Below are 25732 nucleotides of genomic sequence, written 5' to 3' on the forward strand. Positions count from 1 at the left end.
AAGAATGTATTTCAAAAAACTGGAGTCATAACTTCCTTATGTAGGTGCTATAACGTGGCTGCTCTCTTTCGTACATAGCATGGTATCTTTTAACTACTTAAGGCTTTTTATAATTCATTTCAGGTAATAATCATATGAAAGAAGAAAATTATGGTGCTGCAGTGGATTGTTATACTAGGGCTATAGAACTGGATCCAAAAAATGCAGTCTATTATTGCAACAGGTAAAAAAAAAATAAATACGCTCTTTTCATTCCTTAATCTCATTAACATTATTTTAAAGATAAATTGTGAAGCAGATCAAAACAACGTGAAGCTAGAATAGCCCACTAGTCAGAAAGTTAATTTTAATTCTATGAGAGATCTAAAGCAAAAGTGAGCTCATTCAGCATGTCAGTTGGAGGTGTAATATGGGCTTTAAAATTACTTGTAACACTTGATACTAGGTTTTTGTGAGTTAGGTTGCCTATATTAAATCGTAACATAGGCTGTGATATGCAGTCTGTTGAGAGTAATAAAAATGGTGTTTGCTGGTGTTGTGTTGACTCGGATGCCATCGCTATCTCAGCTGGTTTTGATTTCCCCTTAGAAAAAAATTTATCAATGTGGATACTATTTTGAAGATTTCAAGCACTGTATAAATACTCACCAGTTTTATGCATGACCTGCTGAAAAAATATCAAGGTTGTAGTTCCATTGTATAATCTGTTCTTCACCATAGTAAAGACATAGTGACATGGGAGCAGATGAATTCTGGAAGTGCAGTAGCAGAAGTACGGTCTTTCAGTATTCTGCCCAGAAGATCAGCATAAGAGCAAAGGCAGCATAGCCTATGAGCCCTACTGGAACTAGCCTGTCTCTAGAGCCACTCTGCTGTACAGCCTTCAGTGCCTCTGTTATGAGAAGTATATGTTAACTTGAGTCCTGTCAGTCTGGCCTTGTGGCACTGCACCCAGAGGATTTTTCTGGTTTTGGAGTTGTGCTTCCATTGCTCCAGTGTTTAGTGTCTGATAAATGCAAGTGAAAGATTCAGTGTTTCATGGCAAGCAGAAAGGAAATTAGCAGTTTACTAGTATTTTACATCTTTAAGATGCAGTTCAAAGTGTGTGTCATGTATTTTGCTGGAGAAAACTGATCACATATGTGATTTTAGGTATAAAATGGAAATAGAAGACCAGATTCAAAAGCCTTCCAAAATCACTGTAAGTTTCCTCAAAATGGGCTTAAGCACCAAATCTGCAATTGGCAAGAGGAAAAAATACTTCAGTGTGTTACATCGTCACACAGCACATCTGTGAGGACAAAAATAAATCTTGATGTCAGTAACTACAGTAATGTATGAAGTTACTTAAAAGAAGACAGGCAATTGCTTGGGGTTCTGTGGGTGATACAGTTATTTGAATAAATATAGGCCTTTTTCTTACCTTTCTTAAGCTAGTTTGGGAGCAATGGAGACATAATGCCTTCAATAGTATTGCTTTTTATGCACAGCAGTAAGAAAAAGAGCTGAGATGCCCTCCAAGTTTAAACTAGATGTATAAATTTTTTGTAAACATGGAAAAAACATTTTCTGCTCAAACATGAGAAACTAAGCATTGTCCCCAGCTTTTATCCACTGGCATCTGTGGAGTTGGACAACTGTTAAGTAGCCTAAATATTTAAAATATAAAAGCAGTGTCATTCAGAAGAGATTTTAATCAAAGTAAAAAATGAAATTTGGATGTTATCACAGGAGAAAGGATCGAGTATAGTGATGATTGTAGCATCTGGCATTCCTAATAAACAAGACGAATGCTTTATGAAATGGAAATAACTGTCATTTATACTCTAGTAGTGTGTATATATGTATATATATATGCTATCAAGGAAGAACAAATAATGGTTTGAGACCTTTCAAACTGGGGAAGTTTTGCTTACTAATCTGTTCCAGTGTCCTTTTTTTTTTTTCTTTTCGCTAAATAATTGAGCAGGGAAAAATCATAACATTCTTCAGAATGACAGCTTTCTTGCTGGAAAACTCCAATTGTATAAAATACTTCTGCTTGACCAATAATTTTATGTAAAATACTACTTGAGAGTTTCACTTCTTGTAATACGTTTTATGATGATTATGTGCATAGTCATATGCTGGATCTAAACCAGCTCTTTAGAATTATTTACCCTTTGTGTCCTTAGAGTTGAGTGTGTGTTCTCTAAAGCCCTAGTCTGGTAATGAACTTAAGCACATACTTAATTTGGAACATTTGCTTGTTCCACTTAGTTGAGGAAAGTTGAGGCATTATCTGAACAGTGACTGAAAAGTCAGTAAGATTAAAGAAGTTGAAAGTTGGCTCTAGACATGTCAATATTTAAGCTTGGGTGTTGTTAACTTTATTGCTTTTTGGACAAAGCTCTCTCCTTTCCCTCTCATCTTTCTCTTAGGGCTGCTGCTCAAAGTAAGCTCAACAACTACAATGAAGCAATAAAAGATTGCGAGAGTGCCATAGCAATAGATCCGAAGTACAGCAAAGCATATGGCAGAATGGGGTAAGCTAATACAAATCTGAGAAAACACTGAAGACCCAGGTGTAAATGATGTTCTGAAATAGTGGAGCTGGGTTGTTTTGCTTAGCTGACATACTTGTTCTGAAATTGCAGCAATTTTCTGGAGATGACCCTATCAGGCTGCCAGCTTTGCTAATTTAGTTTAGAAAGTCATAATGTGTTTTTGCACCTCCTACCTAGTTATGAGTAATCAAAATTCTGCAGTTGGAATTGTGAATCTATTAATGATGCTGTTGAGAGAACAGAATCCTGAAACTGGCTGAATAGAGGCTTAATTTTCCTGTTCAGTAGCTCTTTGAAAGCCACTATTTTAGCAAGGTTAAGCTATGTCCCTCTGGTAGTTTTTCTCAGTCATGCCTGAGAGATTAACAGTATAGCCTCTTTAGGTGGCAGGTCTGATTAAGTGCTACCTGAAAAAATTTCAGGAATCTTCTGAATGGGATATCTATTTGAGTGAAGGGCCATTCTTTCAAGATGTGTAGCTTTGCATTTTCAATAATCAACCATGTTGTGGGTGTAGGCAGAATGCTGCGTGAGGCTTTTGAGGTTATATCTATGCTAGTAAATTAAAAAGTGCTTGAGATTGTTCATTGTGTCAGCTGGCACAAAATGGCCTCTGTCTAGGTTGCAGTATGCAGTGGCCTCATCCAAACTGCCTATTGCTAAATTGCGTTGGCCTGTGTTAAATTCTGAACCATGCCCCCAAATTGTCTGGGATAATGCTTACTGGCCTGGGACAAACCATGCCAGGGCACATTTATTTAAGGTCAAAGATGATGGAGTCCTATCATTTGAAACCTTTCCACAATACAGTTTATTTTACTAATACAAAGGTAGCCTGTCTGGCTTTTGAGATGATTAATTAATTTTGAAATTTTAGGGACTGTTGAATTGGTTTTGTCCTATTAAACTCTTTAGGACAGCCTGAGATCCCCCAATTTCAGTGAGATGGAGGGAAGCTACAGTTGATTTAATTGGGAATTGGAGGATATTTTAGAGTTAGGGGTATAAGACCACTGTGCCTTTTGATAAACAGCGTTAAGTGGGATCATTCTTAGGCAATTAAGCTACTTTTTTTTTTTGTTGTTGTTCTTTTTTCTTTTATTGTCTGGTTGTTTTGATAGAGGGTATATTTTGAGCTATAAGCCATTCCTTGTATCCGCCAGTAGATGGATAAAATAATACATCTGGCATAAGCTTAATAAGGAAACAGTGCTTGTTTAGTAGTAACTAAAAAAAACAAGTGCAGAAACTCTTTATGAGAAAGCTGTGTTTTCTGACTGCATTATGCAAGCATGTTAGTTTTTCTCAGGATTTGGCTGCAACTCTGTATGTTACAGAAAGATGCAGGACTGCCACAGAAATATGCAGACACAGGAGCCACGTAGACAGTTAAAGTGGTATGGCCAGCATGACCCTAAAGGAGCATATGTCTGGGTAGGAACTGTGAGCTAAAAAACTGTTGCCTGCTGGTTCTGGCTTGAACTGTGTTCCAAGAAGTAGATTTTTGCATACTTTCCCTGTAAAAAAAACCCCACAGTTGCATCACAGAAATACCAGATTGCATTTCTTGTCTGGTCAGATACTTTTGGCAAGTAAATGGGCCAAAAGGGAGAATGTTTTTTATGGGAGTAATTTTGTTAAGGGAGTATCTAGAGAAAACATTTAATATTGCATGAGTTCATCCACGAGCATTACTGAAAGCTCCTGGAGATTCATGCTGTTAATGAGTTCATCATCACTGAGTGTGATGGCTGTGACTCTGTCTAACACACCAACCTCTCTGGCCTGAGATAAAAAACAAAGGTCCATTAGAAGGCATTAGCAAAGGCTTATTAAACAACACAGTCTGTGCAGCTCAGCACATATCAGAGGGATTGGAGTGCTGAATAGCTGAAGGTGGGTTACACAGATCTTCCACAAAACGTGGAAAAGATCAGTCTAGTTTTGTTACAAGCATAAACTGAAAATACAGAAGTCATAATAGAAACTGCAACCAGATGGACTTCTAGAATAGCTCAAAGAAAGATGATGTTTTAAATGTAGCACCTAATTGAATTTGAAAACACTGTTTCAAAAGTGGTAGATCTGTCCTGTGCTCTCCTGAGCTGCCAGAGATGATTCTTTTGCAAAACATTAACTTTGCAAAACATTAACTTCTCCAACAAAAGGGTTTCTTACAGCATCTTACAAATATTATTACTATTCTGTGTAGCCCCTTTTCAAGCTGTTGAAGTAGAAGATCTGAAAGGAGAACCTTGAACTCATCACAAGACAAAAATCTATTATGCTGAAACTTGTGGTTCTATTGTTTGGTTTCTTGAAGGTGCAAAACTCATGTTAAGAATATCTTTGCCTTACTTACTCATTCATCACTGAAACACTTGATGATGCCAAGGAGTTTTTAAACTTGCACATATATGGAACAGAGAATATGAGTTCCTAAGGGATAATCCCTACTGCAAAAACAAGTGCTTGTTACACTAAGCAGTAGTAGCACAATAGCAAAACTTGCTTTACTTAGAGCTCAAGCTAAAAATTAGTTGTGAGATACTGTTTGACACAGAACAGAAAATGTATCATTATCTTTTGATGGTCATTCATGTTCTACCCAGGATTTCTTTATTTCATATTAGGTTGGCTCTGACCTCGGTGAATAAATATGAAGAAGCAGTTACCAGTTATCAAAAAGCATTGGATCTTGATCCAGAGAATGACTCTTACAAATCAAACTTGAAAATAGCAGAACAGAAACTAAGAGACATGTCCAGTCCTGTAAGTTAGCTCTGTATCTATTTATTTACAATAGTTTAAGGGGGATTTTGTAGGTAAGCTTACCTTCAGTTGCAATTTGTTTTTTAGACTGGAACTGGACTGAGTTTTGACATGGCAAGCTTGATAAACAATCCTGCATTCATTAGTATGGTGAGTATATTTCAAGCTTTATATTGTTTTTAAAACTGAAGTTTTAAGAACAACTCTTTCTAATAACACAAGCAGTTTTAATGCTTATTATAATGGCAGTGGTTTCATTATACTGCATTTAAACTTTCCAAGTAATTCTATGCTCAAAACAAGAAGTGAAACATGAATCTCCTATAACACCTGTCCTATTTCCAATTGATTCTATCATGCTTATGAACAACAATGCACATAGATTAGCTATGCTGTTTTTATAGATGGCATGACAGCACGGTGAAGATTTCTTTGCTATTCTCCATATAGGAGTTAACAACAGGTACAGAGATATCTCCTCTTAAGTGAATAGCAGTTGATTCAGATTCAAGACTGAAGTAATTCTGCCCTGGGGAGAACTACCCCAGAGACCTTTCTTTCTGGGATAAATTCTTTCAGTTTATCTCTGAAAAGTAAGTGTGCAAAACTTCATGTGACGTGCAGACAAGAAATATAAACAACCTGTAGTGCATTCCTTTACTTCCACTACAGTGTACGTAGTACATTGGCAAATTGTGGTTTTGTCCCCAAATAGTTACTGCCCCTCTGGTCGTTTTATTAGGACAGGACATGTCAACCAGTGCTTCTGTATGGAAGTGCACTGTATGCAAGAGGGAGATACATCTAGTCTGATATAATGGTCCAACTAATATTGATAGTAGGCAAGGAAGAAGTGAGTTCTCCGATGACTTTAGTGGTTAAATAGCACTGGAATTCTGTGTACCACTTCAACAACTACTTGAGCTACTAAGACAGTCTGCATCTGTTTATAGAGTCAAAGATGTACTCTTCAATATGGAGAAACTTGGGGAAACTATGGGGAAAAGATTTTTTTACATCATTTCCAGAGGATGCCTGGTCAAGTGAAGAGAACACGGGGCATTCTCCAAGGAATGAATGAATGATTTTTGTATGATGTAGTTTTTCATTTTTAAGGAAAAAAATTAAATCAGTGTCTGACTGTGACGAAGTTACTTCTGCCTTACATTCTTGGGTCCCCTAATCTAGATCAGACTGTTACTGATGGAAGAAAGGAAAAAAAAAAAAAATCTTATATTACCCATAGAATTGACCTGTATTTGGCATTTTATATGTAACTCTAAACTCAAGAATAACAGTTGATTTAATTTTGATATAGATTGCATGCATAGAGATACTGATCGATAAAATGAATATTGCATATATTTGGGGTTTGTAGTATGTTTAATAAGAGAGTGAATAAGCAGACACTGCATTGTGCCCGTTGGTCTTGTATCTATATAAACACTGATTTCTGGACGAACTAGGTTATTAACTTTGAAACATCACCTGGTTTATTCCATAGTATCTGTCCATATACACCCTTACACTGTGGTAAACACAATATAATTTTTTGAGGTATCTTATGAATGAGAAATTTAAATAACCTCATGCTTACTACAGTTATTGTAGAAGATATGTTACCACAAAATCATGCTATGAAAAACCTTCACACTCTGGTTTATTCTACGGTATTTTGTGCCTGTATCTTAACAGCTTATACCCAGTAGCAACAGTCATTGCAAAACTGATTTATCCAGGCTGAGAATTAACAAAATACAGAAATACAATATAGGCCTTTCTCCAAAAAAACAACAGCAAACTTTTGTCCTTGAAATTCTTTTTTTTTTTTTTTTTCTATTTTCTGGTACAGGCTTTTTATCTTTAATGTCATCTTGGTGTATTTTTATGTCTCAATCTCTAACAACCATTTTTTTTTTCATAATTTAACAAATTGTCTCAGCTTTCTGTCCTTGAAATACATTCCTGTGATGATTTTTTGCTGGGGACTGTGTATCTCTGTTTATATACACTTTAATAGAACACAGAATACAGCATGTTTCCTGGTCGTTTTTTTATTCCCTTATTTTCCTCAGTGATACCTAAGTAGTAAATGTGTCATAATTTCAGCTATATGTTGTCTGTTCTAGGCAGCAAGCTTAATGCAGAATCCTCAAGTTCAACAACTGTAAGTACTAAAACAGAGTACCATTAAAACAAAGGTTTTTAGGGGTTTGAATTAATAAGAGAAAAGGTGGATAAAAATTTATTTTTGCTTACTGTAAATAAATTACTGCAGTTTCCTCCTCTTGCAGCTTATTTCCTCTGAGCAATTAAAACAAGAACTGTGATTTATTGTTTACTGTAAAGGTCCCTGCATACCCTAATGCCAACACTGTGCTAACTGTTCCAGGATGTCAGGGATGATGTCCAATGCCATTGGTGGCCCTGCTGCAGGTGTTGGTGGCCTGTCGGACTTGTCCAGCCTGATCCATGCGTAAGTAAGAATTGCATAGTTTTTAGCTGTTACATTTGTGGAAACATTATTGTGTAATATCTTTTTAAAAGGGATAGTGTCAAGCCAATTATACTGTGGCCTGTCACCATTGTATGTCTGATTATTATTAAAACTGAGAACTTAAAAAGACTTAATTTCCACTACCTTTTTCGTTTGCTTTGTATGTTTCCATTAGTTGGAACGACTGAACTGTGTTCAGTTTCACTTTCTGGTTCTCCTACACTGTTTAGTTTCTAGATGCCACTTACTAAAAGTGCTCCGTTAATCTTGAAGTATTTCTACACATGCTTTTAAATTGTGTTGATAAATCTGCTACCTGATATCCCAAACACTAGTTTGAAAAGCTACAGATTTACTTTGTATAGGTTGCAACAAGTGCTGCACTTGCATCCCTCTGTTTAGACGAGGAAGGCTTCAGAAAACTCGGTATGAGTAGCTTTGACAAAAATCAGGGCCTAAGGCTTTTACATTATAACAATAATCCATCTGGAAGAGTCTGCACGAAAATTCTATTTGCTTATAGGAAAGACCTCGTAAAGTGCATGCAGTTTTACTTTATTCTGTTGTATTTCAAAGTATTTTTAAGTTTTGCCCCTTCAGGACAAAAATGCAAAAGTTAGAAGCCATGACAAGCTCTTCATGAAGTAGTATATTGTACTTGCCTTTTCTAGTAAACCTGTGTTATGCTTATATTTTACATAAAATTACTGTCACCTATTAATTTAACTCTTAAGCTATAGCTGTTACAGGGATGGATCTGTTATTTCTTCAGTCATACAGGACATTAAAGGTGTAACTGTAAGCTTGCTTTCAACTAACGAAGTCCTGCTCGCAAGTACGCATTGGCAGCCACATGCTGCATTTTTGGAAAAACTAATACAAGGTTGTGCTTCACCTACAAGAGCAGTTATCTTAAACAACCTCATAAAAACAAGGGAGCAAATCACTGGAGCAGATTGATTGCTAAATTTTAGTTTTTACTTTCTCCTCCATTACATCAAGTAGCAGCAATAGTCTGAAAGAATGGAGATCTGATGATAATCCTGTTTGCAGAGACTTTTAGTAAGATAAAAAGTCATAATACCTTGATTAAGACTATACAGCAAGTTACCTTCAGTCTTAACTGTTATATAATATACCTTTCAGTTATATTGGGATGTCCAGTTTTCTTAAAAATGCTGCTTGTCATTTTTTTTTTTCACTTGATTTTACTTAAAACTGTTCAACACAGGGGGCAGCAGTTTGCACAACAGATACAGCAGCAGAATCCAGAGCTCATAGAGCAACTGAGAAATCACGTCCGGAGCAGATCTTTCAGTGGCAGCACTGAAGAGCATTCCTGACTTAAAGGAGGCATGTGAATTGGAATGGTATATAACCCCAAAACGCGTACCATAGTTAGTAGAAAAAGCACCATTGTAACTCTTCTGCTTGAATAGAAGACAGAAAATTCTTTGTGCGTGTTTGCAAACAAGAATAAATCTGTTAAACAGATCTGTTGCACATAACTTGGAACATATCATTTATGTATAGTTAACTCCTGCAAATTAATACACTAATAGGTGGTTTATTAAAATCCCTAAGTACAAGTAATTTTCAGTATGTGCATTAGATTGATCTCCAGGGCTACTGAGTGAGGAGTTTTGTAATGTGCTGATCTTGCGTAACAGCTTAATTCTAAAATCCTACTGTAAAAGGCATGTTATTCTTATGCAAAAGTCATTATGGCTGTACTCTTGTCAAATATGGAAACAGTACACCCATCTGATACGCCCTTTTATAAGGAGCATAAATCAGTGTTGGAGTATAGAGTATACTTAAAACTAATGCTTGAAAAGTCTGTTTCTTTAAGCCTGTGGAGGGGCTGTCACTAGTAACATGAAATATTTTTCAACTTCACTGGGCGGGAGGGAGGAAGATGGTTGCATTCAAATGAGTACCACAAATTGTTGAGGAGACCCTAGTCCTGAGCAAGATAATACACAGAAACCAAGATGGAACTTGGTTTGGGAAAGGAAATAGTATTAAGAAATTCTAGGCTTTTCTACTGCCATGTATACCTTCAGATCATGATGGCAGCCCTGGAGGTCAGCATTATGGCACTATTTTCTTACGCATGGCAAACTGTATTACATTCTATATGTATGCAGTATTTAACATAAGCTTAAAATTCATAACTGTAATAAGCTAAAACTGATCCTGTGACGACTGTACAAATAACTAATACTGAAAATTTATAAAAAATAATTTGCCTTAGAAAGGATTCTCTTTCTATTCTTGTGTGGTAAGTTGCTGGCCTAAACAATTAATTTTTTTAATTTTTTTTTTTTTTTTAAGTTTCATTACATGTATCTATGTTAAAGTGATGGTTATATGGCCACGGTAGAGATTTTTCCACTCTGTAGCATTTCTGTTCCTACCCTGGCTTTTCATGCTCTTTCTTACTCTTTCAGAGACCACTGCTTTTCTGTATTTTTATTACGTTAACTGTTTTATGCTGCTTACTGTTTACACAGCTTTCTGGTACAGCGTAGGTTTGTTTTTACTCCAGGGAGGTTCTCAATGCTCACATTTTCCTCTTTGTATATCAAAACTAATTTGAGGAGCCTGCTTTGATTTCTAAGACAGGGTGATATCTGCTGGCCAGATAGACTGAGAATGTATGTGGAGTAGTAACATTAGACTCTCAAATACAGAAATACACAGGAACTTCTGGACCTCAGGCTTTGTATCAGATTCATCCTGTGGTCAAAAAAGAGCACCTCAAGTAGGAACAAATTGAAAATTTGGAGTCATGCTTGATGTGAGGAAATGATAGTTGTGCATCTACTTCATGAGTCTTCCCGTTAAACCAGGGAGAGGGGTGGAAATGCAGCTGGATCCAAGGAGAAATTCAAAGAATTGGAGAAAACAAAAAACTAGGAAATCTATATTGCCATCTGTTGAATTAAGAGGTAAAGCTTAATACAACAACTAAAACAACTTTAAAATATTGCATACTTTATTCAATAGAACTTGCCTATACACAGCATTAAAATGCAGCTTCTTTAAATTCTAAGTTTCCATACTTGCCTTTTTGAGGCTGTAGAGATACTTAAGCTTTATATTAAAAATACATTTCCAAGTTACAGCTTCTGAATTAACATCTGATGACAAAGAGAATCTCTAACAGCATCTTTTTTTCAGAGGTTGTTCAGATCCTGAATCTAATCCGTTCAAGAAAACTGCTACCTAAGTTCTGTTACGTTAATAGGACAGGATACCATTTACAAGAGCGAGCCATGGAAGCTGTAAGTGGGCTACAACTACTGTACAAACATTGCTTGGAGTGGCACGTTGTGTCAGGAGAGAAGCACTGCTCCTAGCATGTCTCCTGGTAAACTTCACTGTTCCTCTTATTGCTGTCTTTTATATTTTCAGCTGCTCAAAGTGAGTTTTGCTAGCTTTGATAAGGGGAACCAATAAATCCAGAGTGGGCTGGACAGCACCGCGGTCTCTCTCATGCTCAGTTTATCCTTACTTTGTGACAGCAATCTTCATGCTATCAGTTACCTTTCTACTTTAAGACAGAAAAACGTATCAAGAACCTCTTGAGAGTTCTTAGAGAACAGCAAAATACAATAGTACTCAAAGACTGGCTGCAGAAGTTGTACTGTCAAGTAAAATATAGCTTACTGGATTTATGGGAGAACTATCCCCAGGGTTAAATTGGATGAAGCATTGGTTAGTTACCTGAAAACTACTCTTGAAATCATCTTTATAGAGTGGTAACTTTCTTTTCACGTACTGCAGTATTGTCAATGTTTAGGTTTAACTCCAGTTTAGACAATATGTAACCAGAGTATTTATTATAATATTGATGGCGTTAGCTAACCCTTTAGGAATGTGCTACGACTGGCACACTACTTGCAAACATTCTGTTTCTTGTGTATTAACAGAAAGGGCTTTATAGCCTAAATGAAAAGCAGTGAAAACAATAACAGGAGCTGCCATTACATGCATTTCCACTGAAACCAGAAACAAGGGGATCATTTATACTAAAGTCTATTTTTCCTTGAATAGGCTAGATTGTTTCACAGTCATGCAATATGTCTTAATCACAGGGTGAGGAAGGAATCTTTTCCTGTGTAATAACTGCACTTTATTTTGCACTAAAATTTTTCATCCTGCTAGATTGGGTGGTAAACCACACTCCCTAGAAATACTGCTTTAAGGTCAACTGCAGTTTATCATTCAACTAAGCAAATATGCATTTAATACTGAATTGGTTTTATATCATTACTGTTCCATCAGCATATAGGTGTGATAATTGTTAGAGAAGAAAATGTCTTGCACTCGAATTGTAAACTCCTGTAACCCGCTTGCATGGAGGTATATTCTTTAAACTATGCCTGATCATAAAGATGCTTACTGAAAAATTCAGCTTAGAAATTGTTTCAGTTGCACGTTTGATTTTGTAGCAAGTCTGCAGCTTTGGACTCACACACTGTTTCAGAGCTACAGAAAGTCATACTGGACAAATTGCCTTTTGCTACCATTTCTGTATCTCTCCTCCTACCTCTTGTTACCATATGGTTACATCTCCTTTAACTTGTGTCAGTTTAACTTGAAAATAGATTACAAATAAAGTTACTTTTTTTTGTCTGGATAGTTGTGGTTTTACTGTTCTAATTTGTTGATGTACTGAAGAGTAACAGGTAAATTGCATTCTTTAATAAACTGGGGGGCAGCAAACATAAACACATATTTTGGATGTGCAGGATCTAGTTTTAATTTATTTTCTTTCCAGTATTGACTCATTCTCTCGATTTAGTAAGCTGATCCTAAATTTATCCAATGTTTTAAAATTTAATTCTATACTTAAGGCTTTCCTGTGTATAAAATTAAGTGAAATAAGTCAAAAGTAAGGTTGCTATGTGCCAATGTGGTTGCCAAGAAACATGACAAGCCACTGGGTAGAATCTTTTAACACTAGTTAACTGGTAAAGCCAGTCACCATTTTCTGTAAATGGCTGCCTTTAGGTGACCTTATATATTTCAGCCAAAAATGCTTCCATCATTTGTCAAAACAAAGACAAGGAAAAATACAATTCAGTGCTTAACCAGGTCCTGAGTTCCTTCCTGCATACGCTTTGGAGAACTTCATCCAGGGCAGCCATGCAGGGTTTTTTATCCTAATTTTCTTTAAAATCCACTTAAATGCCTGTGGGGTGGGCAGAATAATTTGCACCACCTCAGTTAAACAATATAAAATGCCCCAAGTTCTGCTTGATTTCAGTTCTCTATTAATTGTGAAGCAGCATGCTTGTTCATGCCATGCCCTGTATGACACACAACTCTGCACAAGGTTTGCTGTGTTGTTGCTCCTTTCCAAAGACCAAGCCACAACCAGCACATCCTTTGGCTGATACTCTACTTTCTAGCTGCTAGTGCTTCAGCAGTACCAGCTGCACTCCCTCATCTCATGCCTTTATTGATCTCTAGTTCTTATGGTTATGCATGTACCATGCAAATACACTGCTCTGCCAAGTACACAAAAGTGTTTCTTTTTAGGGGGGTGGATTCCAGAAATTTCTCTGTAAAAGGCCAGTTCCTTAAAACTGAAGCAGTTTTGTCAGAATCACAATTTATAACCTGTTTAAATAGTTTAAAAATAATTAAAACAACAAAAATAAGTACAAAGTGATACTGTTTCATATCAATCTCACCCCCTGACCAGAGATGATGTTAATGCAATATAATCTGCTAGAGCTACAATTGATTCAAAGGCTTTATTTTCTGTAGACAGAATGCATATGCATGTTTTTGAAAGATGTAAGAATGTTCAGAAAAAGCTCAGAGAAATAAAATAAGCAATAGTAAAATTTAGATATATATAGGGATTTGGTTTTGCTTTTACATATTTTAATTTGATTCAGATGCTAAAACATCAAGATAAAAAGAAAGCCCTTCAGCTGTAAGAATTTTTTTCTTCAGCTTTGTTTGACTTCTGAAGAAACTACACAGACTTGTGCAATATCATCGTACTCGTATGTTCTCTTCAAAAATGTGTCTGTAAGTCTTAAGCCCGAGACACTCTAGAAAAGGAAAATATTTAAAAGAGTTGTTATTAGAAAGAATTACGAAGCTTATAAACCAGCTATTTTATAACAAAACTATGCTATAAAGACTTACTTGCAATCCCTGCACTGAAGACAACAATGTAAGTGCAAGATGGAGGGATGAGCTTGGGTGCAGCTTTCCAAGTTGCCTTCCTGAAACTCCACACCAGTGGATGGAATTTGTATTGCACATTTCTAAAACCAGATCCATAGTCCTTTCACTGCTAGAGGAAATCATAAAATAAAATAAAATAAACCTGTGGGCCTGTTTCTAAAAAAAGTTGATTATTATTCAGGTTACTATTAATCAAGAATTTGTAAATAATCATAAGGCATCAAGCAAGAATTTATTCTGATGTGCAGTAGTGCAGTTACATGTAGCTTTGTCTAACACAAGTGTCCGGCTATAGATTTAGCAATACTGGATAGCATAATACTGCTCACATTTTGGATGGAGGACAAGGTTTTCATGAGAAGTATCTGCAGAATAGATACATGCTTTAGTCCCTGGCTTCAACTTCTATTTAGAATTATTTTATGTATATGTCACTCTTGTATCCCTTCTATAAAGGGCTACTGTAGAGCCTAGTGTAAACACAGATCAAGTCAAATTATGAATAGAGGCATACAAAAGACTACAATGACAATGTCCAACAAGCGTTCGAGCAGTGATGCAAAACTAGCCATAAAATCAGACTGGATAGAAATGGCATTATTTATTCTGATAAAATTACTTGTAACTAAAAAAAATCCTATGTAAGCACTCATTTTATTCTTAGGTTACCTAATAAGAACCAAGATGATTTGTTATTTAAGTATGAGGTACAATCTTAAATAATACTGCAGCCAGTTCCATGTTACCCTACTAGAAATCTTTGGCAATCTAGTTCAAATAGTATTAATGGATCATAATGGGAAGGGTGTTACTTTGTTTGTTTCTTTGGATTTTTGAAAATCATTGTAATACAAAAAATGTCTTTCGAGTAGTTTCCTTTGCTGTAACTCATAGTAAAGTCCAGGTCTGAGTTGTTGCAGGAGAAAATACGGAAAGATGAAACGAAGACAGTGACAACTTACCCACTCAGGAAAAAGCACAAGAATCACACAACATCATTACCTGCAATTTGTTACTTTACATGTAATGTCAAAAGGTTCTTCCAAATTTACAGTGTCTGGTATTGTCTCCAGAGAAAGCCTTACATCGCCATAGCCAGGAGCCTGAGAAGATACAAGAGTGTATATTCTCAGATGCTGTATAGTTAAGTTGAAGGTTTTATTACTTAAGTTTTCATTTACTGCAACAAGATTGGAATAGAGGAATGTGAAGAAAGAAGACTGGCTCCTTGTGCTTTTGATTTTTACCCAGAACACAGCACTGCTTCACTACCAATGATTGCGTTCCTGATAGATTTAACTATTAATTAGACAAGGATGATCTTTATTACTAAGTAAGTTTTTCAGATAGTTCACATCCTTAAAATTTGAATACCCATATACAGTTTCAGATCAGCTTCATTCTAAGTCCTGTAGGCAGGTAACAAATATACTAAGGACAACGTAAGTATAGTTTTCCTGCATAAACCCACCACTGTTCCGCATCCTAAGAAAGAAAAGATTGTTCATTCCCCTTGTCATTTCAGTCCAGCAAACCTCTGGCAAAAAAATTAACTGCCAGCAATTAGAAATGCATGATATGAACAGTGGTCAACTACCCAATTCTGTGAACAGCCAAACACATTTCATTTGTTCAACTAACATGTATGTGATATCCTAGTTACTACTAACCATGGCTGATTCAAGATTGTAACATGCAGCTAAAAACCTAGATTTTCAATCCCCACAATGACAGGTGGTAAGAAAAAAAGGGAAAAATTTGCCCTGCCTGACAAGTCATAGTTGTGACATATGTGACAGGGGTGCTGTACTAAAAGTTACATTTACAGCTTGATTAAAAGATATACCCAAAGAAATCCATAAAGCCAGTGACTGACAGGCTGGGTACAGGCTATAGTCATACACAGTTCATTACAGACTGAATACAGATGACATTTTAGAAAGCGTATTAAATTGCACGTTAGTGTGATCAAAGGCATGTTTAACTGATGGAGACTTCAGACCAGTCAATCGGCGTAAGTTTGGAACCTTTCAAGAAGGAAAAGTAATTAGCCAGCACTGGAAAAAGGCACACATTTTCAGCTGTGTTAGGTGACAGGAAGAAATCTATTTGAAAACATATACTTAGTTCCCTAAACAATGCGTAGTTTTCCATGAGGAGGTTAGGGTCTTCTTTTAAGAGACATAGTAAGAAAAAAACCCCAAACAAAACAAACAAAAACCCCCAACAAAACCAACCAGCAATAAAAGCAATATTTTATAGAGTAAGATTAGCAGCAATTCACCAAATCAAGACAAGGATCAGAGCAGATGAGAAGGCCTAAAACCAGTACGTCTCTGTTGGCCTTAACGAGATAGCTGCAAGAACTGATGGCTAGAGGTAAAAGCCATACAGTAACCCCAAAAGGAGGAACATAGTTTTCATCAAAAAAGAAGATTGCTCACAGTATGGAATCAGCTAGACAATTCCTTGCTTGTGCTACTCAAGAATAATGTTAACATTACTTGGACTAGTAGTAGTCTAGTCCTGGACTGAATGCCTATGGGCAGGTGAACCACCCTTGGCACGCTGTGGACTTGCATCTACCCCATGTAACATTGCCCCCCAAAAGAATGGCAGTTGTGAATTCCAAGACCACTCCACAAAACCCCCCAGATTATGGTAGGAAATTATCCAGGTTACTTGTTTCAAAAGTGCATTACTGATCTGAACCAAACAATGACAGAGGGGCACAGTACAGGTAAAATTCTAGACCTATGGGGGAAACAATGGTTATAAGACTAGTAAATTGATTAGAAGGAAAATGATGGAAGGTGAAAGGAGCCTGGAAATGAAATAATCTGACAGCACTTAAGAAGATGAAAGGGCATTGCACTGCAGCTCAAAGGGGAAGAAAAACCCAAACCTGTTTGCTGCTTTTCCAAAAACAAATGTTGCTCAAAATTCACAAAATAGCTCATGTTTCTCTACTAATCACTAGCACAAAACAATGATGGATGACTAAAACTAATCCTGGAATGTGAAAGTGTGTGAAATCACCAATGTTTCAAGTCTGATTCTCAAAGGTTCAACAAGAAGGGATGCCAAATGAGAGAATACTGATTTAGAGAGAGGAGGTAGGGACAAATCTGTCTTTGAAGAGAAGCGATAAGAAAGATCAGTTGAAAATAAGATAGTTTGTTAGTTTAAAAACAAGTAACAAGTTTCAAATTAACAGGAGTAACTAAGCTTAGGAAAAAGGGCAGTTTCTAATTTGATGAACTTATACAAATACTTAACACCTCAATTAAAAACAAAGAGAACTTTTAGCAACTTAGCCATGAATTTCTACGATCCAAATTTGCTTGCCTAGTTCCAAGCCATAGTGATTTCCATATAGAATTGCTTAATTTACTAGACTATAGGGCAGGGAGAAAGACAGAGCAGAGGCAGAAACCCAGTCACAAGCTTTATAAACTTAGACTAAGATTCGGTTGTCAAAGTTTTTTTACTTCTCTCCTGTATTACACCATCCTCAATTCAAAAGATGCAATTCAGGTTTACGTATTAGAGTAGGCAGACTGGGCAGCTGACTTAAGCAAGCTAGTAATTATGACTTAGTAATTATGACTTAAAATTCATTAAAAAAATCTAAATCAGAATAGAACAGATTCAATCAAAACTGTGGACATGAAAGGTACGTAGTATTATCCTGTAGACAAAAACTGTTAATCAAAATGAAAATGTCTGTATGAATTAGCAAGCAGATTTCTGTGTCAACAGGTGGCATTCTTAAAGGAGTTCTTTTGTCAGTTTGTTGCCAAGAAGTTAATTTTACTCTACCCAATGTATTTTGCTACTTAAGTTACTTGATTCCGGCAATTAAATCCATTAAGTTATGTTGTTCAGTGCTGTGAAAAAGGCAGTATTATGTTGCCATTCACATGACCAAGAATACTTTTGTTCTGCTACAGTCCCTCAGAATACTGTTTTTTCCACACTTCACTGGCCAAATATATTAAATAACATTCTCAAATACATATAGAAACATGTGAATTCAGTATGAGGTCCAGAAAGTAAGTTGCCGTGCTAAGTTAAACTGGTGCTGAAGTTAAACATACCATTCTTTGGAGCTGGCTAGTTTGCAGCCTTCCTCGTTCACCCAGATTAGTTTTCCACACAATGTCTAGTTTACCAATCACTGTTACACCTTTTATTACTCCAGCCTTCTCTGCAAATTCTTGCTTTGGTTTTAGGCAGTATAAGTATTGACGTGTATCCATAGGTTGTAAATAAGTTCTTGAGCCAAAAGTAGACTCACTAAAAGGGGAAAAAAACGCAAAACAAGTTCTTAATTAAAAGTTATTTTGAAGAAGACTTAGGAAACCAACCTTTTTACTCCATCCCTCACCAGTCTTACTTTGTGTGTGTGTCTATATTTTATTCATGTCAAAACACAGAATATTTTTTTTCCACAACAGAAAACAATTCTGTAACTTACATAGCATCAAGGATCAAGGTGGAAAAAAAAAAAACCAAAACTATTCATTTGAGCCAGAGAGAAAGGAAATGGAAATCCATTTTGTTAAATTATCTGGTGTCTTGGGTATCTTAGCATTTAAGCACAACTCTGGTAATTTTCCTTCTGCTCTTTGGTTCCCTCCCAGTAAATCTCAGGGTCCTGAGTCTAAGATTCCCATTCAGGACAAGAACCATGACAGCAGCTGTGTACACTTGTAAGGACAATGCTCTAGTACGCTGCAGGGGAACCCTTCAACAGACAAAGAGAAGAGAGAATTTTCACTTCAGCCCCCACTGCAGAAGCATCCGAATACCACCTGCTCCAAACACTCCAAAAGCAACTGCAACAGTTAACTTCTACCCAGACATCACAAGCTTTTGTATCCACAACGGTTTATTGAACACAGTAGACAATTCTTCTGGTATCTGGTATTTTACTGATACTAAATGACAATTGTTTTATATCTTAAGATCCTATGAAGGCATTCACTGATTCATCTTGACTGCTGCCTTGCTAGATCTTGATTAGAACAGTTGAAAACAGTTATCAGCCTACTAGAAGGAACCAGTGACAAGTCAGATGGTCCTATAAACCTAAATATGTACACACAGATCAAATCAGAACCAGATGTGGGCTAAATTTTATATAGGAGATACTGAAGTAGTATGTTTTCATGTTACCATGTCATCCATGTTACAAATTATTTGAGGGTAATTTGCATTAGAGGATTAAGCTGAGGATTTCTCTACTAGATAGAATTACAAAGTTTTAAGAATAGTTTCTATAAAAGAAAACTGTAACGGCTTTTCTAGTTGGTACATAACAGGAATCAAGATTTTTTAATCAAGCAAAGTGGTACAGTCCTTTCATTTCAGACAACTCACCAACTCTAATGCTTGCATTTCAGGAAACCATAATACAAAGAGTTTCAAAATCAAAATATCCTGAATCTGAACATACCTTTCCCCTGCTGTGTTAACTGTGTTCAGTTCTGCAACATTGTACATCATAGATGGTTCTAAAGAAACCTTCTCCATAAACATTGGAGAGGTAGTGATATTCTGAATCTGAGCTTCCAGAAACACTTCATCTGTCTGGAAAAAAACAAAAGTGCAAGTTCATGAAAATCTGATTAGTGTTATTAAAAGAGTAGACAGTCCTTTTGTTAAAAAAATAATAATAAAGTCACATGTGTTTAGTTCATGCCTGCAAATCAAATTAATTAACGCAAGAAAACACCTTAATCCCAGTAACAACAGGAGCAAAAGTGTTAGTCAACAGGTATCTCGCCAAACAATGGATGTGGGATAATTTCACTATGTTCTAGCTATTGCTTATTTGTAATGCATCAGATCACCATTTCCCAAGACTTTCACCAAAACTCAATAGCAACCCAAATTTTAATCCAAATTATAAAAAAGAGAAAAATAAGAGTGGTAAGGAATTATAGTGCACAACAACATGCCAAGCCAGATTACTAGTGCGTTAAGCTGTATGAAAAAAAATTAAATTAAGACTGTTTTTCTTTAACTGAAGTAAAATAGTTCAGGTGCATGCTTTGAGATTTTATGATTATTGCAAAACATTGATGTACTGGATAAAAAGCAAAAACCAGCCTCATCTCTCACTCAGCTGCATCATGCCAATGGTTACCAATATTGTATATATTCAACAATTTAACCGGTGATTTACCTTTAAAACGGCCTGTGTCTGTTATGGACATGTCTGTTAAATGAAACTAATGCCTGAAGATGGCATGTATGAGGACCAATTCTAGTACATGAATAAAAGCCACAGACTGTTAAACTCCAGAAGCTGAAAAAACACAGAACTAAAGTGGTTTTGCACCACTGCTTCTGTGGAATTGCAGATGAGTGATGTCACTTTGCAGCTCTAAAATCTCAGGACAGAGTAATTATGGAAAGCTCAGTCTGTTACAGATATGAGACCATGAAAGTGAAAAATAAAACCGAAAAAAGTGCCAATTTAAAAAAAAGGGTGTACGTGTACCAAATCTGATTTACAAGAGTTACCGATTCAGGCAGTTTGGCTAGATGATTGTTGTAGAAACCTTCCAACTGAAATATTCTATTCTATAAATTCAGTATGAAGAAGTATTTTATTATGATAGAAAAAAAAGTATTTTTATGGGGAAGGTAGAAGGAAGTTTACAGTTTCTTTTTAATCATTATGAATAAATTATTTCACTATACAAATGGAGTCCTGCTTGTGAATTACAAAGTAAAAGTGGGTCAAAATAGTAAAAATATTTTTAGGCTCAAAAGGCATTGCTTTATGAGAAATACAGAAGGGTACTGGAAGTATTTGTTGTGCCTTATAAACATGTTAAACACAAACCAGATGATAACATATATATATATAGCTATATATATGTTTATATATAGTAATGCAAACTGTGCCAGCTCCATGGGTTACAGACAAACCTCAAGCCTGAAGAAGGAGCTGAAAATAACTCCAACTAATATATGGCTCTCAGTAATCATTGCTACTAGCACCTGACTGTCACATAAATTGATATGATTTATATCCCATAAATCCATTGCTCAAAGTGTCCATTTACCCAAATTTAGTTTTCAATGCAGCAACCATAGGCAGAAATTTAGAAAAAGCTAATTTGAAAGGGAATAAGAAAAATCAAGCAGCATAATGAAAAAGCAAGTTACTATTTTGTTATTTCTAAATTGGTTTAGTATTATATTTTAAAACCAAATAAGTACTTCAGATGAATGCAGCTGATTTACATACAAGGCACACCTTCAAGTGAAATCAGATTGCAGAAGTACCATACTAACTCATCAGCTGTCACATGCAGTTAAAAGTTGGAAAGTGCAGTTTCCAGCTAGCAAAAGGAAGGAAAAACATCCAACTGCTGCTCTCTCCTCAAACCCACTGTTCTCCAGCAACTACATGTGACAAGTTCTGTCACAACTTACATAAGCCATGCTGTAGTAAACCCTACATTTCTCTGGGTCGAATGCAGGAAAATTTTAGAAGGGATTAACTCCCATTTTCAAACAATGCTTCTAGACGAATTTTGGTAAGATGTTTTACAGGAGGACCCCCATAAACAAGAGTCTGTAATAATCAACTTTAGGTTTCAACAATGGGTATTAAAGAAAGAGCTAACCATTTAAATGATTAGCTGCACACATAAAGATGAGAAAACATGAGTTCATGATATGCAGAACAGACATTGCTTTTCCATTATGTTTTTAAAAGAATGTCAACAAGCACAGAGACAGATAGGCAATTAAAAAAGCATACATATTTATAAAAAAAAAATAAAAATTACCACAGAACTGAGGTCACTCTAATGGGAAAATAAAAAAAGAACACATTAGAGAAATTAGGGTTAAATGTTAAAGAAAAAGGAGGCTAACTTTCAAACAAAATGCATTTCTGCATTTTTTTGCACCATCTAAATAAGATAGCATTAGTAAGACAGAAACGTAAATAAAAATGGATGCAAACAAGGATGACAACTACGTCTCTAATAAGTTATAGCTAGTATGGTTACATGGTTTACTAGCTTTGCTTCAGAACCAATCCAAAGTAGAGCCTAAGGCACACAAGTCACAGATAAGATATGGTAGAACAAACTGACCCCAAAACAAGAGTTAGTTTTTAAGCAAGTTTAAAGTTTGTCCTGAACTTAAATCCATGCAATGGTTGCACATGAAATAGAAAAACAGTCCTTATGATTTTACAGATAATTTGAAGTATCCACATGTATAAGGTCTCAAAATAAAAATAATGTGGTAATGTTTTCTAGCAAAGCTACAATACTGCATCTTGTAATAAAATCTGGCATAACATCATCAGGAAAAACTATTTTTTGAATCAGTCATTAAAAAAACCCCGAGTTTAATTGCACCATTTGTTTTCCTAAGTGTCTGTGTATTTGTCTCTCTATGTATGTTTGCAGGAACAGAATCTTTTCCAAGGCACACCAAAAATCAGTGAGAGATTTTATATAGACCAGGGCAGGTAATTCATTCTCAGGATTGCAGCAGGTTGAGACAACAGGGCATGTGTTCTGTGCACAGATTTCAGTGATCAACTTGATTTGGATGCTACTGCAATACAAGCAACAAGCAAGAAAATCAAGGTTCAGTGTCATTCCTTGTCTTAGAAAAAGTGAAATTATGGATTATAATTTCCAGCAGAAAATAATTTTAGTTACAGACTTTATGAACAGGTAGCATCACATCTCTAATATTAGTGGTAACAGTTTAACTGGTTAGTCAAGCTTTGAAGAGCTTTAGTTAACTAATAACTGACACCTACTAATTTCATTTTTTTTCCCTTCTCCCAAGGATAACAATCTTTGTTACTATTCAGGATGAAGTTCTTGGTGCTTTGACAGCAATATAATATCACATACAGCATCTAAACACTTATTTCTGTTTTTTTCTAATTGTATTTGACTTCTGTGGCCACAACACATAGAAGAACTTTATATATTTTAAGAAATCAAATATGAATAGTACTACATCAGTGTGCTAGGCAAATGAAAGTTGATCAGGTAATATAATCCAAAATCTTAAAAAAAAAAAAAAAAAAAAAGAATCAGTTGTATAGATGCTATGATAATGGGAGTTGCATAAATTCCTGAACAGGAAGAACAAAGGCATCAAGGCAGCCTTTAAAAACATTTACACAGAGGGTGAGGGGATCATATAAAACAAACAAAAAAACCCCACAAATACAGACACCAAAGCTTCTCATAGATCTTTATTATGAGGAATCAGTGGCTAATTGAAAATTAATTTTATTAAGTCCCTTATCAAGGCCAGTCAGTAAAATAATTTTGTAAGGCAAGGATATTTTTAACTATATCAGACCTTCTGACCATGATTTACCTTAAAAAGGCTTTATTTCCATTATTCCCATTCATTACAAAGTGTTTCAGCACAAAACAAAATTTATACATGAAGTATGGAAAGACAGCAACATTTAATTTATCTGTTCCTCTTTCCCCTACCACATATTTTCTATCTGAAATAATTTTGTTTGTTCCCAGAGGAATTACTTAGTTTCTTAGAATTATTTTTGTTCTTAAATCACAGTAGGAGACATTTCCAGACATTCCCATTTATGGATAATACTAGTTCTAGAAAGCACTTGACCAGAGGTATGTGCTTATGTTCCAACCCTACTTGGATACCTCACGCCTGGTCAACTTCAGAATTGAAGCCTGTGGCCTAGACACATGTACCAAGACATTTTTAGGAAAATGTTTTTCTCTTTTCCTCAGAACTATGATATTTACATCACTTATGACCTATGCCTTGATTTAGCCTCCCTCTAAATAAATTACAGGCTATATATTAAATGTCTCATAATTCACATGCTATTCATTCACAGCACACAGAAAAATTTTATGGAAAATTTCCTGCACAATTCTGAACAAGATAAATCTTTGTATATGGAATCCTTATTTCGACAGCAGAAATTCTTATTGGTTATTTTTTCCCCACTGTTTTCTTTATCAATATTGATGTCAGGGAAGGAAAGAAATATACCTGACACATCTCTAAAGCCATACTCTTGTATGACGAACCCCAAGTGTGGCTGTGATGGAGATAACTAGAATAATTTGGCAACTCTCTCTTTTCTACATGCAAATTCATAGCACATCTATCTGCTGAGTTAAGAACAAACAGGAAAGCAAGATATTTTCTACTTAGCTTAACAAAGTTCTTTTTCAAATTGCCAAAATACCATGCATTTTCCTTCTCCTCTCACTGACACTTTATTGTTTTTGATCCTGTCTACTGCAACATAAAACACCTACAGCTTCACTTTACCTTTTAAGGTATTCCAAACTGTTTAAAAATACTAATGAAGGTTTTCAACCAAATGACTACTGTAATAGCTGACTACGTTTCAGGGATTATGGAAGAAGTTTAATACTCATAATGGAAGCTCTCAATGTACTCTGCAAATACCAGTCTGAACTTTGTGCAAATAATACAGACTACTGTGCTTACAAAATTAAGCTACTCGCTCACCATCACAAAGAAGGTAAGTAATAATAATAGAAACAAATGTCATAACTTCTTATGTTATGAGATAATGATGGAAACCAATGTCCTAACTTCTTGTGTCATGAGATATTGTGGAAGTTTATACAACAAACCTATATAAAACACTTGCACTGACAAGGAATGTATGTCTACAAATAAAATGAATGCTGCATGTAATTTCTAAGACTTTCTACTATCTGTGCCACCTTCAGTTGAAATTCTTTTCATAAACAGCCAAACATCTAAGTATGCACAAATAAATACACAAGGCACATATAATATCATTTAGTTTTGAAGCACTGTATGTAACTGCCACAAGCCTAAAAAGTAACATTTTCCCAATGTAAGTAAGACCCTTCTGTTCGATACTTTCTGCTTCCCTAACCTGGTAGATTATTATCTCCTTTACAAAAAATTAACCACCCTTACAGTAAGTACTCTATCAGCCTAAATATATGAGCAATAACTGAAAGTATTTGAGTTTATGGGAAAGCGGAAAATATGCAAAATTGGTAATTACATGAAGGTGTGACATGTCTGCTGTAGTTACCATCTCTTTCCCCCCTTCATCAAAAGTGAATTTGTTCTAAACTAAATGCTATAAACCCACCACCTAATTTTTTTTCCCTTTAAAACTGATTATCTTTCTCAGGTGTACTTCAGAAGCTCTCTGAATTTAATCTAACCACCTAATGTGAAGTAATAAACCCAGCACACCAAAACAAACCCAGATACACACAGCTCTCACCTCAGCATTGTAGAATTTGGTTTTCACATCTAGTGGTTTAAGAACCTGTATGAAACGGAAAAAAGACAGATTGACAATTGGTTTTTCAGACAACTTCAGCGTAACTGTTTATAACTGCCAAGATCTTTACTAAAGTGTTATTTTTCTTTTTGACCTTACATAAAACAGGTGTATAAAGAAATATGTGATACAATCAGCTAAAACCTCACAGTTCAGCATATAGACTTGCTGCTTCTTATTTGCACACTTGATTGCTTTGCTGCTAAGCAGTTTTCTCAGATTGAAAACAAACACTCCTCCACCTAAGCACTGGCCTCATTCAAAACTAGACAGATTCAGCGCACTAAATAGATCTATGTCTTTAAGGCAACACTACATCCGTCTTGTATCCTGAAGTGGTCT

The 25732-nt window shown here is 35.7% G+C and overlaps 2 protein-coding genes across 5 annotated transcripts in view; one reads left to right on the forward strand and one right to left on the reverse strand.

Moving 5' to 3' along the window:
* SGTB (small glutamine rich tetratricopeptide repeat co-chaperone beta) overlaps window positions 1-12463 on the forward strand; it is a 27387-nt gene extending 14924 nt beyond the window's left edge. The window contains exons 5-11 of the mRNA XM_065663134.1: window positions 124-223; window positions 2421-2525; window positions 5180-5318; window positions 5406-5468; window positions 7448-7485; window positions 7711-7794; window positions 9047-12463. Of these exons, the coding sequence (XP_065519206.1) occupies window positions 124-223; window positions 2421-2525; window positions 5180-5318; window positions 5406-5468; window positions 7448-7485; window positions 7711-7794; window positions 9047-9158 (641 nt within the window). The 3' untranslated portion in view covers window positions 9159-12463. The remainder of the gene's footprint in view (window positions 1-123; window positions 224-2420; window positions 2526-5179; window positions 5319-5405; window positions 5469-7447; window positions 7486-7710; window positions 7795-9046) is intronic.
* The window catches only part of TRAPPC13 (trafficking protein particle complex subunit 13), a 35796-nt gene continuing 20858 nt past the window's right edge, over window positions 10795-25732 (reverse strand). Inside the window, exons 7-13 of one of the 4 annotated variants that reach the window (XM_065663131.1) lie at window positions 25331-25375; window positions 21846-21863; window positions 19493-19626; window positions 18132-18330; window positions 15034-15134; window positions 13990-14137; window positions 10795-13892 (exon numbers count right to left, since the gene is read on the reverse strand). In XM_065663131.1, the coding sequence (XP_065519203.1) occupies window positions 13788-13892; window positions 13990-14137; window positions 15034-15134; window positions 18132-18330; window positions 19493-19626; window positions 21846-21863; window positions 25331-25375 (750 nt within the window). In that variant the 3' untranslated portion in view covers window positions 10795-13787. Of the gene's footprint in view, window positions 13893-13989; window positions 14141-15033; window positions 15135-18131; window positions 18331-19492; window positions 19627-21845; window positions 21864-25330; window positions 25376-25732 lie in introns of all 4 variants that reach the window. The other 3 variants (XM_065663130.1, XM_065663133.1, XM_065663132.1) reach the window with 3 other exon arrangements.

This window comes from Lathamus discolor, chromosome Z (genome assembly GCF_037157495.1).
Source record: "Lathamus discolor isolate bLatDis1 chromosome Z, bLatDis1.hap1, whole genome shotgun sequence".
Taxonomy (NCBI): Eukaryota; Metazoa; Chordata; class Aves; order Psittaciformes; family Psittacidae; genus Lathamus; species Lathamus discolor.